Source organism: Neomonachus schauinslandi, chromosome 4 (genome assembly GCF_002201575.2).
Source record: "Neomonachus schauinslandi chromosome 4, ASM220157v2, whole genome shotgun sequence".
Classification (NCBI taxonomy): Eukaryota; Metazoa; Chordata; class Mammalia; order Carnivora; family Phocidae; genus Neomonachus; species Neomonachus schauinslandi.
This window is the reverse complement of record NC_058406.1, coordinates 62,321,094-62,340,846: the sequence shown is the minus strand read 5'-3', so window position 1 is coordinate 62,340,846 and position 19,753 is coordinate 62,321,094. Positions and strand designations below refer to the sequence as shown.

Below are 19,753 nucleotides of genomic sequence, written 5' to 3'. Positions count from 1 at the left end.
GTTGCCGTAGAACACACAAATAGAATACAGGATAATCTATGGCAAGGCAATAACCCATCAAACCCCATCCAGTATTATCACCCCAGCCTGGGTGAATGTCCTCTGACTTGAAATTTTAGTATAACTCAATGGTTATAGACAAAACATAAATTAATCAAGCACACAGACACACACAAATTTGTGGGAGGAGAAAGGCTGATGGGTATTTTAACTACATGAGTGACACAATCCAAGAAACCTTTTTATAAAGCTACCCTTGGTAAGAACTCACATGTCCAGTTTATTTAACAAAAAGGCACTAAGTTACGGTTTCTAGTGGGACTGATGGTTACATTTCAAAACTCATAATAGTGATGGACCTCGGCTTCACTAATGTCTCCACATACACTGTTTCAAGCAAAACATAGTCCATTTACAAGAAGTGCAGAAATGTTGTTAAACTTAATTAGATGCAATTGTCACACTTTCATTAGCTATTAACATTATGTAAAGATAAACCTAATACATAATGAGTTCTTTCATTGTCACATAATTATAATTTTAATGATTGCATTATGACCATTATAATACAGCGCATATTTTCAGTTTTCCCATTAGTGGGCAATTATTTATAAGGTTTTCTATTACAATCTGTCCATAGAAACCCAGTTATTAATGCCTTCATTTTCCTAGAATGATGACCACAGTGTTCAAATCAATATGATGACCACAGGGAGTATTGCAAAGCAACATGGAAAGAACAACAAAACTACAACCATGAAGTCAGCTCATTCAACACATGCCTGAGGAAATTTCAAGATGAAGAAAAATAATATATTAATATTCTTATGAGAAGTTCTAGTTTATAAGGTTTTCTCAAGCCTATTTTCCCCTCATTTTTTTGTGGCCTTGAGTATCCGATCTTTCTTAAGTCGGTTTCCATGGTATGAAATATTCAATAGCCTAACCTTTGAAAAATGTCTTACGCAGTTTTCACCATTCAGAGAATTAAATTAACAGCCCACAAAGCCATTTCTGGGAAATTTTTTGAATTGTTCAGTCTCAAGGTTGTGTGTCAAGAAGTAAAATGCTGAGGGCGCCTGGGTGGCTCAGTTGGTTAAGCGACTGCCTTCGGCTCAGGTCATGATCCTGGAGTCCCGGGATCGAGTCCCACATCAGGCTCCCTGCTCGGCGGGGGGTCTGCTTCTCCCTCTGACCCTCCTCCCTCTCGTGCTCTCTGTCTCTCATTCTCTCTCTCGCAAATAAATAAAAAAAAAATTAAAAAAAAAAAGAAGTAAAATGCTGATGAACTATATGATTCATCCTCAAAGGATGGAGAGTGGGAGACATTTCTTAGAACAAAGGCAAAGGGTGATGGGAATGGACAATGATTACGATGACAGTGATTATGAGTCCTGCAAACTAAAAATAGCAGTAACAATAATAATAACATCTAACAAACTTTTCATCTTTAACCACTACCGCAGAAAGATCACAGATCCCCTCGTTATTCTTTTGGTGAAGTCTGACAGTATTTGGTAGACATGGAGAGGTGTCCAGGAGTATGAAAAGAGATTTAGAAATGTCGCATAGAAAACACCTGGCCTTAGCTGGTTGTGTTCTTTGGTCTTGTGGCCTCATATGGCAGCATCACAAGCCCCTCAGGGCTTCCCTGTAGCCCTCTGAAGCCAACTTCACTATGTCTCCCCCCACTTCATTAGGCGTGCCCCATTATGTCTGAATCCTGGCCACCTTGAGCTCTACAAGGTTCATGGAAGAAATTAATGAACTAGTTAGACTAAAACCCAAAACTTCAAAGACGCTCATAGCTTATTATTTAACTTGATGGTAAAACAGAACAGATTTTGGGGCACCTGGGTGGCTCAGACATTAAGTGTCTGCCTTCGGCTCAGGTCATGATCCCAGGATCCTGGGATCGAGCCCCGCATCGGGCTCCCTGCTCAGCGGGAAGCCTGCTTCTCCCTCTCCCACTCCCCCTGCTTGTGTTCCCCCTCTCGCTGTGTCTCTCTCTGTCAAATAAATAAAATCTTAAAAAAAACCCCAAAAAAACCAAACAGAATAGATTTTAACATGGCCCAGTGTCCCCCCTGAGAAAAGCTATTGGTCAAATAGCTTTTTTTTTTTTTTATGGACTCCCATGTATTTATTCGTTATTTATTTTCCTCATACCCATTCTTTACTAGAAATTTTCTTTTTTTTATTATGTTATACTAATCACCATACATTACATCATTAATTTCTGATGTAGTGTTCCATGATTCATTGTTTGTGTGTAACACCCAGTGCTCCATTCAATACATGCCCTCTTTAATACCCATCAGCAGGCTAACCCATTCCCCCACCCTCCTCCCCTCTAGAACCCTCAGTTTGTTTCTCAGAGTCCATCGTCTCTCATGGTTTGTTTCCCCCTCTGATATCCCCCCCTTCATTTCTCCCTCCCTACTTCTTGTTTTTTTTTTTTAAAAGCTCATAGCACATACCCTCCCCAATGTCTATCACCCAGCCACTCCATCCCTCCCACCCCCCACCACTCCAGCAACCCTCAGTTTGTTTCCTCAAATATGTATTCTTACCATTTGGTGATAAGATTTGAATATTTTGTTTTTCCATTCATTGGAGGAGAATTAAGAATCCTGGCACACGATAGATATCCTCAAGCACTGGTAATATGTAAGACACACCTGAGGAACTGATTAAAATGCAGAGCCCAGAGATTATTAATCTATAGGGCTGAGGAGCTGTTTTTATCAAGAAATTCCAGAAGATTCTGAAACAGGGGGTCCACAGAATACGTTCGAGAAACACTGCTGCATCTGGTGCTCAATGCAATGGTGGGGAAGCCACGTGGACCAGTAAACATGGCACTAGTGTAGGATTCAGAAGACCCTTGTGATTGAGGCACCACTACAACAAAAGGTGTGACCTTGAGAAAGTCCTTAAACCTAGGCGGTCTTAAGTTTCCCACCCATGAGATGCATGTTGGGCTCGTTTTGGAATTTTCTTACTGTGATCTCTGTACAAGGGGACCGTGAAGTTGGCAATAGAGATTACTGGGCTATGTATAAAATTCTGAAATGTCAAATAGGAATCATTTATATATCCAATTCAAAGTCTTATTGACACATCCACTTTTTTGGTTTCTGGTTGGAACTCTATCACCTCGGGTTACCAGAATTTCTGATGACAGTTACATTTATTTCAGATTTACGTAGATGGAAAAAATGAATACTACTTAACAAATGTAGTTCTTTTGTGGATCCCATTTTTCAAAGCACAAAGCCTAAAGGGGTAAAATTGCACAAAGGAATTGGTATGAAAAATGTTGGGACAGAGTAGGATAGAGATTTCTAAGTCCCAGTCCAACCCTAAAAGTTCTTGACCAATGTTGCTTCTTAAATTAAGAAACTAACAATTCCAAACAGACTTGTGCCATCCATTTAGCAACTGGGGAGTGAGCATCACCTATGTGCCAGGTGCTTTGTGAGGGGGCAGAGATACAGCACTGGGTCATATGCAGTCCAGCTCTCCCGGTGCCTATAGTCAGGTGGGGGGAAGATGGACAAGAGCAAACCCATTATGTGTCAGGCCATGATAAGTGACAGAAAGGACAATAAAGTTCGGTGAGCAGGTCGTGGGGAGGGGAGCAAACTGAGGGTATTGTCAAAGAAGGGCTCTCTGATGAGGCAACATTTGAATCAAGACCTAAAGACAATCAGAGATAAAAATCATAGAGGTCTTTGGGAGGACTCCAAGATGTACTGAGTTATAGAATACATACTTTTCAAAAGAGGAAGATGATTCATATTCTATATTATCATAAGCCTTGCTTTAGCTAACATATTTATGAGCTCATGTTCTGGGCCGACTCCAGGCTTATAAAAAGCACGTGGTCATTATTTCTTAACAGGGCTTGGGGAGAGCACAGGTGAAATCTCTAGCCCACTGATGATCTGACAATGAGGTAAAGCTTGGACTTTGGCACCACAGTAATTTTTGCTGCTTCAAGAACACATCTTGGTTTGCCACACATCCTTGTGGTCAACATATTTTTAGTTCACTCTGGGATTTGTTCTGTCTTGGCAGGGTTTCTCAGCGACTTTCATTTCCTACCTACTGACAGCTTGATGAGCATGATTTATAAATATTAAAAATAAGGAGGTGAGACCAGATTCAAAGAACCTGCCAACACATTCCAGGACCTCTGATAAGTTTCCAATAAAACTAGAGAATATGTTTCAAATATCAGTGTATTCTCCATGTCTAGGGCAACGTCTGACACTTAGTTAGCACCCAGGGAATATGTGCTCAAAGGATGAATGAAATGTCTGCAAAAGACTTGAGCATGTCTGTGCTGCCTACCTCAAACCAAAATAAAAACTCTGCCTGAATAGCTTGGTGTGAGCATAGTGGGTGAGGACGTGTGGGTGTATGTTAGTAAACAGGATGTTTTCAGTCCTGTATGAGAAAGCATGGCAGCCGCTCCCCAAGCTCCTAGTAGAGGAAGCTGCCAGTTTTACATCCTTGAAAGCCCCTATTTGCATAGACCCTTTATAGAAGGCAGACGTTAGAAATGGAAATAGTATATGATCACCAAATCTCACTTGAGCTAGAAAGTTCTGCCTGTGGTTTGTGATTTTTGGAGCTGTGTGTGTGCTGACAACAAAATTAACTTCTCCAAAGAACTGAGAATTGCCTACTCTCATCATCCCTCTCACTGTAATTTACATGACTTGACGAAATTAGACTGTTATTTCCATCAGGGTGATCTGCAAAATCATAAAGTGATGTGTATTTTGGGAATGCCTAATTAACTCTCCTTAGTTCCACTGAGGTTTCAGCTACGAATATAAGCATTGCAAATACCATGGAGGTGTTCACATCTAGTTTTAGAAACCATAAAAAGATACTCAAAGGACTTGAAAGAAACATTTCTTTAGAAATCAGGCAGTAACAAGGATTCAAGGCAAATGGTGAGCCTATGGGATAAAATCAGATAAACACTGATTTGCCAAAATATGCCTTGCAGCAAATAGCAAGAAATACTCTTATGGTTGAAGTCAATATTAATAATCAAAACAGCAGAATTACAGACATACACACACAAAGTCCACCCCTATTCAAAGTTTTTATCACAAACATTAACTAATATTGATCAAGCTGTTTGTCACCAAAGTTTGCTTTAACATATAATCAGCATCTGAAGTGAGAGCCATATTTCCTAGACAACTGCCAGCACCTTGTGTCATACTTGTAAATAATGGGCTACTCCTATTGAGCACCATCTGCTTAATATAGAAAAATGTTCACCTTAATTAGGAAATTCTTATTATTATTTAATATTTACTGAGCACCCTCAATGTGCTTGGCAGCAAAAACACCAGAAACACACTCTCTGCCCACCAAGAATCCACCTGCTAAGGAAAATATGATGAACCAGTTATGCAGTCATTTCTGTTTTTAACATGTTTTATGTAATTCTTCCCAGGTGATAAAGTTACCAAGGGTTCAGTCTTTGGAAGCTTCTTCTCTTCTGATCAAGGGGGGATGGTGAACTATCAGATGAGTTATGAATGAAGTAAAGATAAAAGAGGAGAGAAAGGGCCAATTAATTATAACTGTATAGAAACATAAGTGAAATTTGCTCCATTGATGGAAAAAAAATATAATGCCCTCCCAAGTAAACACGGCTATATTTGTTAAGGACTGCATAACACATTAGAAATACAGAATCGGTAGTGAATAAGTCACCTTGAAACAGTAACCCATTTTTGTTTTGCATTTACTTTCAAAGCTCATGTCCCTCCACAATGATACATACACATAGGCTGTGGAATACTCATTTCATCACAAGGATATTACCATCTTAGTTAAAAAAGACATAGTGGTCAAATATCTACTGAAGATACTAGAAGAATGAAGACAGATTGGTGATCCCTCCCTGAAGTCTTCGACTATATCCCCTTCTCTTTTTCCTACTCTCCACTCAACAAGAGTTCAGGAAAATTGGACATGTTCAATATTGCCACAGTATAGGGAAGCATTCTTGGGAATAATAAACCATTCATATCAGGTGACTGTTACATATATATATGCCTGTCATAGTGTCTTTGCAAGAATTCTCTAATAATCCCTGTGAACTGTGTAAGTGTTGAATCACAGACCTGTACCTCTGAAACAAATAATACATTATATGCTAAACAAGAAAAAAAGAAGAAGATAGCAGGAAGGTAAAAACATTTTAATTATCCTTTTAGTGAAAATTATAAATATTTTTTCCTCTAATAATTTAATATCTCAGGTATATTTTTTTTATATCTTGAATTCTAACTAGTTCTCCACTTCATAGGGTGAGAGGGTCCCCATCTACCTTGCCAGGGTTTCACTGAGTATCTGAAGTTTCGTTTTGTTTTTTAGCACTTTTCTTTAAATCATGTGCCTTCCTCACTCTGCTTTCTTCATAAGAAAAACATACAATGAATGAAAAGAATGCAGTGATTTTGGTCATGATGTTACTTTTTTTTCTCCTCAAGTTTTATTGTTTTTCACAAATCAGCAATACCAATTGCCTCACTTATCCATTTGGAACATGTTAAGTCAGAGAATGGAATATTATCCAGCATCTTCATTTTATGGATATACTTCCTAGATAACCACCTCACCCAGATAATTTAGGCAAAAGAGAAACTACATATTAGTGGAGGTAATGCTGTGAAGATGGCAGTTGTCGAACAGTGCCAATATGAACTTTAAATGAATATAATTTGAAAGAAATACTTGACAGAGGGATAATGACTAGCTCATATATTGTCAGGGTAATAAATACCTAATGAGCAAAATTGTAAAGCAAATAGTAGGTTGAGCATACACCCAAATGTTGATTCTTGACTCAAAGTCAGAGCACAGAATGATTTGTCTCTCTGTCTAGAATGATAAAGCATCCTTTCCTCATAAGCTAATGAGCAGCACCATCTGGCATGATTACAGGGGAACAAGATCTTAAGAAAGTGAAAAATAAAACGACAGAGATGTAGTTGGATTTTTGCAGGAGGTTAAAAAACTCTCACCGTTAAAAATATCATAATAAAAATAACTTTAGGTGTTCACATAACACTATACCAATAGTATAAAGATTATAGGACCAAATGTTTTCAAAATAATTGAATATAATTCCTGATATCTTAGAATCTTTCTCTACCACAGTGGTTCTCAAAGTGTAGTCCTAGGAGAACAGCAACAGGATTACCTGGGAATCTGTTACAAACACAAACTCTATGGCCTTGCCCCTGATCCAACAATTCAGAAACTCTCAGGATGGGCCTAGCAATCTGTTTTAACCAGCCCTCGAGGGGATTTTGATATTGGCCCACGTTTAGGACCTACATTTCTACCAAACCAAATAAGAGTCAAAGATTGTTGCTCTTTCTGCTATGTACTAAAGAAATACGCTAATTTGGTCAATTCAGTTTAAACAACTGGTCCATGTGCTAAAGAATTAAAAAATCAGTCAGACCATTCCTTGAGTGACATGATGATCTCCTTGAATAGAGAGTCGTCATTCAACTAACCTTTTGTAGAACAACAAACTGCCTTACTCCTACCTTCATTGCATAGTTTCTGAACATAGCTTTTTAAGCTACTTTGGTTGACCCCCTGAGACAAGTTTTCCAAGTTTCCCTCAATCCTTTATTTATTTAATTGGTTTTCCATTCTTTTGGTCATTCATTCAGCAAATATTAAATGTATATTCTATGCCATACACTATTCTCACTATTCTAGGTGGTTGGGATTTATCAGTGACAAAAATAGATCATGATCTCTGGCTTAAGAAACTTATATCCTAGTGGGGGAGTCAGACAAACAGTAAATGATAAAATAAAGAAGCATATTATGCAGAATGTTAGAAGGGAAACTATGCTATGGGGAAAAAAGAAAAGTAGAATGCTGGGAATGCTGGTTATGGGGAGTGGGATTTCAATCTTAAGTGACATTATGTTAGACTTATTGAGTAGGTGACAAATGAGCCAAGGCTTGAAGGAGATGATGAAGTGAATCATGCAGTATGTGGGGAGAAAGGGTGGTCCAGCAGAAGGCTAAAGTAGAGGACGAAGGAGGAAGAGGAAGCATGCCTGCTGTGTCCGAGGTACAACTAGGAAGTCTATGTGGCCAGAGCAGAGTGAGCACGAAGGAAGTTTGATCAGTGAAGGTCAGTGAGGCAACAAGGGGCCAGATCACCCTGAAAGTAATGGTAAATCACTATAAAAATTTGTGCTTTTACTCTAAGGAAAACAGGAGGCTATACCAGGGTTTTGAGTGGGAGAGTGACAAGATCTAAATTATGTCAAAGCACTTTCACCAATTCTCCTCTAAATCCACATACAAATTCACCAACCATTTATGCAGTGTGTTGGAAGATACTGCTACCATCTTTTTTTTCTTTTATGTTCATCATGAAGTTTTTAGAAAGAATTTTCACTAAGGCAATTAGTGAACAAACAGCTTTCTTTGTTATCAAAGAAGAAAATGTTCTGTGGGAGATAATTAAGATAAAGTTCAGTAGTGATCAGTTCTCTTTTACTTGGGTCTTTTGTTCTCTGCCTTCTGGGATGGTTGTTGTATTTGCTTCCTAGAGCCCGAGAGTATAACCTTGGGTTTGGGTGCAAGCAACTGTTTTTTCACCAGGCAACTGACAGCTAACAGAATTGTGAGTGAAGTCTCAGAACCTACTTTGCCACGGACGTGAAACTAAAATGGAAGCCTGTATTTGAGGAATGGCTCTGTCAGTGACTTATTAAAAACCCAGTGCCCAGTCACAAAGTCCCTCGAAGAAGGTAATAGATTTGCCAACCTTTGGGTAAAGTAGAGCAAGGGGTGGTCTGTCTGAATAGAACTGTGGAAACTTTTCTATCAAAACACAATTCCAGAACTTGCCTTGTTCATATTACAGTGACCCCTATATACTGAAGAAAAATGTTTGGAAATTCACAAGTATTTCAACAAGTGGCAAAGGGACTTGTAAACTTAAAAAAAAAAAAACCATCAGGTATTATTTTTTTTACTCAATTGCTCATCTATTTATTTCTTCATCCATCAAATGTCTACTGAATACCTATTAGCGTCAAACATTGCATCAGGTGCTAGGGAAACAAATATATAAGAGCTGGTATTTCCTCAGAGAGTTCATGGACTACCCGAAGAGATCAGACATCAGTGGCAATAATGCATGGTACAGAGTGATGATTCCCATTTAAAAAAAGTCCAAATGCTATGGATTTTCAGAGGAGGAAATAGGAGTTCTAAGTAGAGATTATAAAAGGCTTCATGGAAGAGGTAACATTTGATTTGCTCATAAAGGATGCACTGGTGTGCATGGTGATGGGAGGAAGTATGATTTAGGCAGAGGGAACAGTCTCTGCAAAGCCATAGAGTCAAAGCTGTGTTAGCAGTCACCATGTGAGATGCAAAGAAGGCCTAACCTGGACCAGTGGTAGTGGTGATGACAAAAGAAAGAAAATGAGTTAGTGCTGAGGTCATTTCAAGGAACCTGAAATATCTGTGGGCCATTTAGCTGAAAGAAGTAGAGTGAAAACAACACATTTGGTATTTTGGTGGCAAACCACCAATATGGTAGGTTGGAGAATAAAATGGAGATGGGCACAGTCCCTGTCCTTAAGAAGTATGTCATCAATTAGAGGACAAATAAACACAGTGAGGTCAGATAAATAATTCTTGTTGAATTCTCTCTCTTTTTTTAAGATTTTATTTATTTGTCAGAGAGAGAGAGAGAGAGAGAATGGCTGGCAGGTGGAAAAACAGGCTCCCCACTGAGGAAGGAGCCCAATTCCCTGGACCCTGGGATCATGACCTGAGCTGAAGGCAGACACTCAACTGACTGAGTCACCCAGGCATCCTAATTCTTGTTGAATTCCTAAGACTTAAGATGCAACTTAAGATGGGCATCATGCTTAACTGGCTAGGAACAAAGCAGTCACAAAATTGGGATTCAACTACAAGCAGATTACCAAACTATTTGGGAAACAGCTATTCTTCACTTATGCATTTCTCTGGCTCAAGGAACAATGAAATGTCTTGTCCCTTCAATCAAAGCAATCTAAAATAGCACAATTCAAAGTATCATTTGCAGATTAATAACACTGGCCTGGCCTGGAAACTTGTTCAAAATGCAAATTCTCAGGCTCCACTCTAAATCACCTGAATCAGCAGGTAACTATGTGCACATTAAAGTTCAAAAAGTACTGTGTTAAAAAGAAAGAGAAAGAAGCGTATTGTATTGATTTAGAGGACCCATTGTTTAGTGAGAAAAAGAGCCAAGGAGGGTAGTCAATTTAGAAGGTCAATAATACCACAACTGATAAGAAGTCTCTTATTTTTGTTTCCAGAGAAGCAAAAAATTCAATTCAGCAGACACTTGTAGAGCCCCTACAATATCTCAGACAAGATTTTTACTTTGATATGATTGTCCAAGCAATTAAAAATCTAGTAATCCAGATGGATACAGTATAGCATGAAAAGTCTCAAAACAACCAACTTTGTCTTAAGAGTCAAGGCATGCAACAATTGAGGAAAAAGGAAGGAGACTGCTGCTGGTTAATATGTTTTTTATGGACAAGTGTCCATAAATTTCTTGATTTTACCCTCAGCTTGAAGAGAGACAGAGATGGTTGAAATTAAAAATCAAGGGGCGCCTGGGTGGCTCAGTCGTTAAGTGTCTGCCTTCAGCGCAGGTCATGATCCCAGGGTCCTGGGATCGAGCCCTGCATTAGGCTCCCTGCTCAGCGGGAAGCCTGCTTCTCCCTCTCCCACTCCCCCTGCTTGTGTTCCATCTCTTTCTGTGTCTCTCTCTGTCAAATAAATAAAATCTTTAAAAAAAAAAAAAGAAATTAAAAATCAAAGGAGAGGAGAAATCCAAATTATGGAAGGAGGAAAGTCAACCAGTTTGAGATACATTCCCTCACTTTAAATAAACAGAAACAAGCATAATAGGGCATTTAAAAACCTTTAAAGCCCTTATAAAGTTTAAAAGTGTAAATGCATTCTAATGAGTCTTCTAATTTCAGGCCTCTTTTTTTTTTTTTTTTTAAGATTTTTTTTTTCTTTATTTGACAGAGAGAGAGAGACAACGAGAGAGGGAACACAAGCAGGGGGAGTCAGAGAGGGAGAAGCAGGCTTCCCGCGGAGCAGGGAGCCTGATGCGGGGCTCGATCCCAGGACCCTGGGATCATGACCTGAGCCCAAGGCAGACGCTTAACGACTGAGCCACCCAGGCGTCCCTGGCCTCTTTATCTTTGAGTTTCACGCCCTTTGTAGTGTTCAAAAGCCTTCATATTGAGGGAATGTTCAGCTAAGTGTCTGTCACGACTTTCTTTCTCTACAGTATAATCTGGCTATGCATCTAGCTATTCTGTCAAATCATATCCTAAGGCCCAGGAGAACTTATTTCCCCAAGTAGACTGGTTGCAAGTCTTGATTTCTACACGTACCAGGAGTCGGCACAGCCTTCCTTTTAAAAATATGGTCACTGAATCTTAGCTGTTTCTCTTCTATGAATCCTCAACCAAGCTGTCTTGTCAAATACACTAGTGTGTGTGCGTGTACCCAGTGAGTGTGTTTTTAAGCACGTGGCAGGTTGGTACTGATAGCTTGATAAATTACAAACATCCCTTCCCTTCTCCCATTATTAAAATAGATTCTTCCCTCTTTTTTTATTGAATTTTTAATTTCCAGCCCATGTGTACTATAGTGGAGGCCTAATGTAGGTCATTGGATGCCATCATGAATAATGGGAAAAATGAAGTCCCTTGTTTCCCAATGCTTGTTAGCATGAAGACAGAGCCCTGGATGCCTTATTATGCTTTTTGACTCAGGAGCCCTATGGGTCTGCCCATGACTGCTATGTGAACTTATTCTTCCTGCCAAATATATCAGCTGGGATGGGAACATTAATTCATTTTAACAGAGGTGTGTCAACGTTGCTCTTGAAAAAAGTGCTGAGATGCCATATTGGCAAAGACCATCTTCAAAAAGGAAAAAAAAAAGGAAAATACAGTTTTTAATACTGTGTTCTGCCTTTCAATCCAAGACTTTTTCCACTTTGCCTATTTTCTGTTGGTCTAGGATTTCCTGGAGTTTATACCTATTTATTCTGAGTTCCAAATAACTAGACATCTTTGTTTTCAGAGTCCAGGTAGAATAATAGTGCTAGTTTGAGTGAATTAGGCACATTTCAGTGCCTTGTGGCTGACTCTCAGGCTAGCACAATGTTTTGTTCTATTTTGGTTTTGTTTCACCCCTGCCCCTTGCTGCCCTCCTTTTGTTGAGGCAACTTACCTGCCTTGTAACCCAACCGAGGGTACTCTCAGAGAGTTCCCAAATTCTCAGGGTGAGGAGGCTTGAAACTTCTTCCCACTCTAGAAACCACGAAGGGTTTGCAGACCTAAGGGATGTGAGCCAACTTAATCCTTAGAGTCGATCACATGGCAGCATAAGAAACTTTTAAAATGGCCAAGCTGAAATAGCAAAACCCAGGCTGTACTTAAAAACATGCCAGATGACAAACCTATCTCCAACAGAAGGCAGTGAGAAATGACGCCTCACTGATTTCTTTTTCTCTCCTTAGGATGGAGGGGGAATGGATGGAGCGTGCTGGCAAATATTAAACATGCAGCCATCTTGATATTTATGAATCAGTTTGCCGTGTTGATAGTGTTTTCTGAAAGTGACTTTTGTGCACCCTATTTCCTAAACGATCCTTAAAAGTAACTCCCTCCCTTTTCATCCTCTGCACCCGAGGCAGTAACATCTTGAAACATTGATCTATTTGCTGCTAGCTTTCATTAATTTCATCCATCCCTGAAGGCGGAGCCACATTGGTGCTAGCTAATTACGACCTATTTAGGGCAGCTCAGGGCCCTTCATCAGCCCTAAATTATCTTTGCGTTTTTAATGGGGACTATAGCTTTCTCAATTATTACTTAATTAAATAATGTGCTTGCATTTGCCAATGTATTTCTAAAGTGGGAGGCAAGCTGCATCTGCCCACCTGCCTATAGGTAAGAAGAATATCTCACACTGGCTCTCTGTTGCTTCTGTAGGAGCATTCACATTCATTTGGCGTCAGTACATGGCCAGGCACCTAATCATGTTTTTCAGATATTGAGCATGGCGCCATGTGCCACCGTGAGCCCTACATCACCTCTAGGGTGTTTCAGTCTTAAGATGTATTAATGCAAACGCGTAAATGTCAGTGGGCTCATATTATTTATGCATACCAATCATTCAAAGGGGGGGGGGGAAGATCCATTTTGGTCCAGATTATTTTGAATATAAGACCTTTAATTCCAAAGTTTTCTGGTTTGTTGAAGGTTGTTTCCCAGAAAAATAGTGGGTTAAGTGAAAAATACAAAGGTGACCGCCGCCCCAACGACCTAGAATTCCAGAGAAAACTGGGCCCCAGAGCATGAAGAAAGAAAGGACAGCTGCCTTCTCTTTCTGTTCTCTCAGCCTTTCCCACAAGGTCACTCTTTCTAATTAAGAAGCCAAATAATTTTCGTCGGTAACTGATAAGAAAGCAAATTAAATTTCATTTGGTTTGAAAAAGTATTCCAGTATGCTATAAGTTGATCTAAACCCATTCTAGGAAATTTAACACTATATATATTTCTTCTACTACTTCATGTTTCCTCAATGAAGAATCTCTTAAGACAAAAAATAAAAAGCACTGGAAAAAACAAAAAGGTGCGCACCCTTACATGGGGGAGGGGTTTATACTTCTTTAAAAGGATTTTGACAGTTAGAAGAAGATGCAAGCGGAGAGCCAATTTTTTCTTTGAGAAACTCCATGTAGTCATTTTCCTATCATGATTCATTTTAACTACTAGGGACACAATTTTTTTTTATTCTATAAATTATACATCATAATGGTGACATAACCTCTCCATTAAAAACCTAATGATGAGAATGAGCTCTTGCTAAAAAGTTCCAGTAAGTTCAGGCAAATCAACCAAAGTAGCTTTACAACAAAAGTCAAATTAAATGGACATCCCTTTTTCCTTACTCCCTTATGTCAGCAATGGTATATCTACTGGACATACTCCTATTTACTTAGGAGAAAAAAACATTTATTTATTTATTTAAAGATTTATTTATTTATTTGAGAGCAAGAGAGAGAGCTTATGAGCAGGGGGAGGGGCAGAGAGAATTAGGAGGAGAGAGAATCCAAAGCAGCTCCTTGCTGAGCATGGAGGCCCACACAGAGCTTGAGCTCATGACCCTGAGATCATGATCTGAGCTGAAATCAAGGGTCAGACGTTTAACCAACTGAGCCACCCAGGTGTCCCAGGAGAAAAATATTTAGAACTTTTGTTAGGATAAAACCAACACACACTTTGTGAGTGTGGACCCACATGAATGCTTCTTTGAGGTTAAATAGTCTTAAAATGCTGACAGTAATAATACTGTGCACTGTGGTATCATTCTTATTCTAAGATTGTTGTGTGTATGCTGTGGGATAAAACAGATGAGTAATTACTTTGGTGTCTCTAGGACCTGTGATTGCCAATACGGCAAAAAAGGAGAAACACATGTAAGACACATGAGGTAAAACACGGTGGCCTTGAATCTGAATTGGAAATTTCAGTTTGAACACATAATGATTTTATCTTTAAACAAGAAATGCAGCATATATTATTTCTATACTAGCTGTGTCCAATGAAAAGACCAAGAAACAAAGACAAACCTAGTAGCAATGAGCACCTGCAGCACCAAGATTATGCTCTTGTAAATACTAAAAGGACCAAAGTTCTTTGGAGAAATGTCTGGATCCAGGTTTGCATCGTAATATATACAAGAAGAGCCTGAATCATCCTATAATACCAGGAATCAAAGAAGCTATCCAAAATTACTAACGGCATGTCAAAAGGACTCCAAAACTAATTTGAAGAGGGTCCAATAGTACAAAATAGGACACTTTGAGCATAAAGACATAATTCTCATGGACTGAAATATTTCAAATATGGTTAAATATGTCAATATGTAAATGTTAATAATAATAAACTTACTGGTCACTTTTGGAGGATGCTAGGGAACCGATGCCTTAGAACTAATAAAGAAAAAGGATTGGTACTATCTTCTATCTCTGGTTAAAAAAATGTTTAATGAGGACAAGTTTCTCTTCATAAAGTTTCAGCTAATATAAGTGAAAAAAATGATGAAATATCACCATTTTGCAACATCTAATGAATTATTGGATTTAGACAATGATCATTAATGACTGCTAACATTAAAAGAGAAAACTAGACAGTATTCCTGCTGATAGAAGTACCACCTAATGGTCTTGCTAAGAAGCAATATGACCTGAATCCAATAAAGAAAGCCTCAGTATAGAAATACCAACGAACAAAAACCATCATGGTGGTACAACTAGCAAAAATTAGATTGTGGAATACTCTACTGGATAAATGACTAGGTTTTTTTTTTTTTTTTTCAATAATAGAGAGGGGGGATGGGGCGCCTGGGTGGCTCAGTCGTTAAGCGCCTGCCTTCGGCTCAGGTCATGATCCCAGCGTCTGGGATCGAGCCCCGCATCGGGCTCCCTGCTCGGCGGGAAGCCTGCTTCTCCCTCTCCCACTCCCCTTGCTTGTGTTCCCTCTCTCGCTGTGTCTCTCTCTGTCAAATAAATAAATAAAAATCTTTTAAAAAAAAGAATAATAATAATAGAGAGGGGGGAAGGCACAGGTCAAGAGAAATATAGAAGACATATCAATTAATTGTAATGTACAGACCTTATGCTAATCCTGATTGAGCAATGTATGGATCTTAATGCTAATCCTAATTCAAGCTAAATTTTAAAAATATTAATAAGATTATTGGAGAAATTTTAAAACAAACTATATAATGTTATTAAAGAAATATTGCTGGTTTTTATGTAGGACAATGACATTGTGTTTCTTTATCTTCTAGAGATACATGCTGAAATGTTAATGAATGAAATAATATGATGTCTGGCATTTGCTTCAAAATAATACATGGGGAGGGAGAAAATGTAGGGATGTAGATGAAACAATATTGGCCATGAGTTAATAATTATTCAACCTGAACAGTGAGTATACAGAGGTTCATTATACCATTAGTCTCTATTATTTTGACATTTTCCTGCATAATAAGTTTAAAAATATTCTTGTTTGAAATTTGTCCATGAACATCAGATCACTTTGGGAAATCCTTAAACAATAAAATTCATGCTGCTAAAGTTAGGATACAGATTTAAATCGTAGAGCAGATAACAGGTCATTTGAGGCCATTGGGTCAACCTTTTGTCATCCAACCAGATTTTACCAAAACCATCCATTCTGTTCATTTCTAAAACACTAGCACAGTTGTCTTTTTCTATTTCGTTGCAATACTCCATGATGCAACCAGACACGAATAGACTCAGTGAGGAAAACAGAAGGAGGCATTAAAAAATCAATTTGGGGGGCGCCTGGGTGGCTCAGTTGGTTAAGCGACTGCCTTCGGCTCAGGTCATGATCCTGGAGTCCCGGGATCGAGTCCCACATCGGGCTCCCTGCTCGGCAGGGAGTCTGCTTCTCCCTCTGACCCTCCTCCCTCTCATGCTCTCTGTCTCTCATTCTCTCTCTCTCAAAAAAAAAAAAAAAATCTTAAAAAAAAAAAAAAAAAAAAAAAAAAAAATCAATTTGGTTTTTCTCCCCCCTACTTTTATTTTGGTAACTTTACCAATTGAATGATACCTGCAAATTAATTTTATCAAGCAAGATTTTCCCACTATACAAACAGCTTTCCTCATCACAGCCAGGAGGAAAATGAATCTTCCAAAGCAATTCTCTCCCAATTCTTGCTATACAATCCACACATCTGTGACAGTGTACTGTCTCACTGAAAGCTCACAGCAAAAGCCACCATGATATAAATACATAGGAGCATAGAGCATGCTGAGCTCTTCTCTGATGGTCCCAAATGATTCTAGGGCATATAGTTATGACTGGGGGATACCCTGAGGGTTGACTACAACTAATGAAATACCAAATATATCTAATTAATTGCATTGCTCTGGGCTAATGAGAGACCAAAAATTTCCAAACCCCTTGAGATGGTCATATTTATACAGAATTGTGCTACATACCTACTCCTTTATCTCTTATGCCTATGTCTTTGGACAGCTTAGCTACACTGATTCAAACCTAACCATTGGGATTCTTCTTATGAACTCTGACAAAAAAGGGCCAGCATTATGGCGATTCCTGTCTTGCATTTCATTAGAAGCTGTGCGTTTTGGGTGCTCAGAAGTAGAAAATACTACATTCAGCCTACTTTATCAATAGGAGAATCAGGCCAGATAAGATTTTAAAATAATTATCAGCATACAAATTACACCCAGAGATATGAGAAACTTCCCCCCATAAGCACATACTCTAATGTAGTTAAAAATTTAGATTTGATAATACTGAAGAGTGAAAGACATACATTTGTTTGTTATATTGGAAATCAGATTGTTAATATTGGAATTACAGCCAATGCTCAATTTATCCATGGTATGGTATGAACAAGTACAATTCACACATAACTTAAAACTTTTAAAATTGGTTTCAATATTTTCCTTTAACAGTTCTTTATTAGAACTAGAAATATGAACTAATAATTCTACTTCTCTTCCTTATACTGCTTATCTTTCTAAAAAGAAAGAAAAAGTGGTAGGCAGTAGAGTCATATGGCAGAATGAGGGGGGTAAGAGGGAGCAGAGAGAGGAAACAGGAGATATAAGGAGTAGGAGGAAGAAAAGGTGAGCAGGCTTCAAGAAAAGGAAGTGGGAAGGGTGGTTTACAGAAGGCTATGGGAAAAAAAAGACCGAGGTAATGAAAAATGCAAATTGGGATAATTGAGTGAATGGTATTTATACCTCATTTCTCTTCAAGAATCCACTGTTAATGATTTTCAGTAATGCATAATTTCAATATGGTATTCTGCTGAACATACCAACATATCTGTTAGATACCAAGTTATGGTATCTCACGATCATAGGGTCTATTTGCATGCAAGAATCTACACAACCTTATTAGAGAATAAATAGCTTGCTGTGTTTTGTAGTCTCAGGTAAATTTTTATAACAACTTCCAAAGGAGTTTATGTCCTAAAGTTCCTTAACATTTCTGTTTTGAAACAGAAATGTGTGTACTTCCTTTTGGCTAACATCCAATTTAACCAATAGCAAATTGAGCTAAATAAGAAGAAATCTAAAGATATCTTGGGGAAGCATCCAGTATTTTTTGGATCCTCAAGCCAATCAAAATGGAGAGAACAGAAGGTAGTGTAGGTGGAATAAATGGGGCCTAGTTGCTGGCTCATCAAGTAATCATAATAGTCAAAAAACATCTAACAATCAATTTGAAAAATAACTCTGTTCATTTGATAGCTGGAGAAAGAACTCAGCAAGGAGCTAGCATAGAAGACAATGAGGCCACCTCTCAGAGGACTCACCTGTCTTTCCCAGTTTCCTTCTTAAAAACGCCATCACAGTAACTCATGCGCTGCTCGGTGGTCACGTAAATTTGGGCATTCGGGTAGATGTCAACAGTCTTTTTCAGCATGTTGTAAACGATGCCATTGCCGTCTTTCCTCATATTGCGGAAAGGGCCCCAAATGACATAAATAGTAGCATTTGCTTCCTTGAAAAAATAATCAGGGTTTTTTAGCAAAAGAGGAACGCTGGTATGGGACACGACTCTAATCATTGTCATGCGGCCAACATCTTCTTCATAGCCCTTGGTGGGGGCATTGTTCATTCTCCAGATGCAGGACGACTGATCTATCTCATTCCCCACCTTCTGGCCAACCATCTGACCTGAGTTTGACACTATGGCGCAAAGGTCACAGTCCAGCTGCAGAGGCTGAAAAACGGAGAAATGAGACAGGGGAGAGATATGTAAATGAGTAAGTTCCAGCTATCCAAACAAGTTCCTCTGAGAAAACGAAATTCGGATATTGTATATAATAGCCAAGTGTGGGATTTCCTGAAATATATGGGCCAATCCTACAGTAGCCACCACAGGTTATCAAGCTAGGGGCATGCTTCCATTTAAAAAGTGAATACAGATTGTTAAGAAATAATTTTAATTTCTATCCCCTTGTGTCAGTTTAAAATTAAAAGGAAAAATAGACATTTGTTTTTCATTCTAAATAATGACTTTTTATTCAAAACCATAATTTCAAATGAAATAAGGCAATAGGGGAAGATTTGATCTCTTTAATAAGGACAGTGGCTAAAAAAAGAAATGCAAAGGGAATATATCCAGGCATCAATTCTGTATTTTACTTATATTTATGAATAGTTATGTAGCAGTTGATGAAAATATGAAAAATTCAGCAAATGATGAGGTTCTGAAAAAGATGTTCAGAACCAAGACCTATTTAAGACAAGACTCAGGCTGGCAAATATTTTACAAAAACCCTTAAAAAATTCCCTGTATCACCATGTTAACTGGCCTTTGTGTTTCTATTTTAGATGGATAAAGAAAGGCTTCTTTTAAGAACTCAGGGAAGAAATGTAAAAGAGATAATCATCTCTAGTGCCGGTCTAACCCTCCTTTTTTAAACCAATGACGTAACAGAGACTCATAGAGGGTAGCACCACCTTCTAGAACTTGTAGATGATAGATTCAAATTGCAGTGGTAGATTCAAATTTAGATCTTCTAACTCTAAACCATTGCTCTTTCCATTATTCCT

The 19,753-nt window shown here is 38.5% G+C and overlaps 1 protein-coding gene across 1 annotated transcript in view; it reads right to left on the bottom strand.

Moving 5' to 3' along the window:
* ST6GALNAC3 (ST6 N-acetylgalactosaminide alpha-2,6-sialyltransferase 3) overlaps positions 1 to 19,753 on the bottom strand; it is a 443,777-nt gene that overhangs the window by 168,534 nt on the left and 255,490 nt on the right. The window contains exon 7 of the mRNA XM_021678141.1: positions 18,508 to 18,917. Coding sequence (XP_021533816.1) covers positions 18,508 to 18,917 — 410 coding nt within the window. The remainder of the gene's footprint in view (positions 1 to 18,507; positions 18,918 to 19,753) is intronic.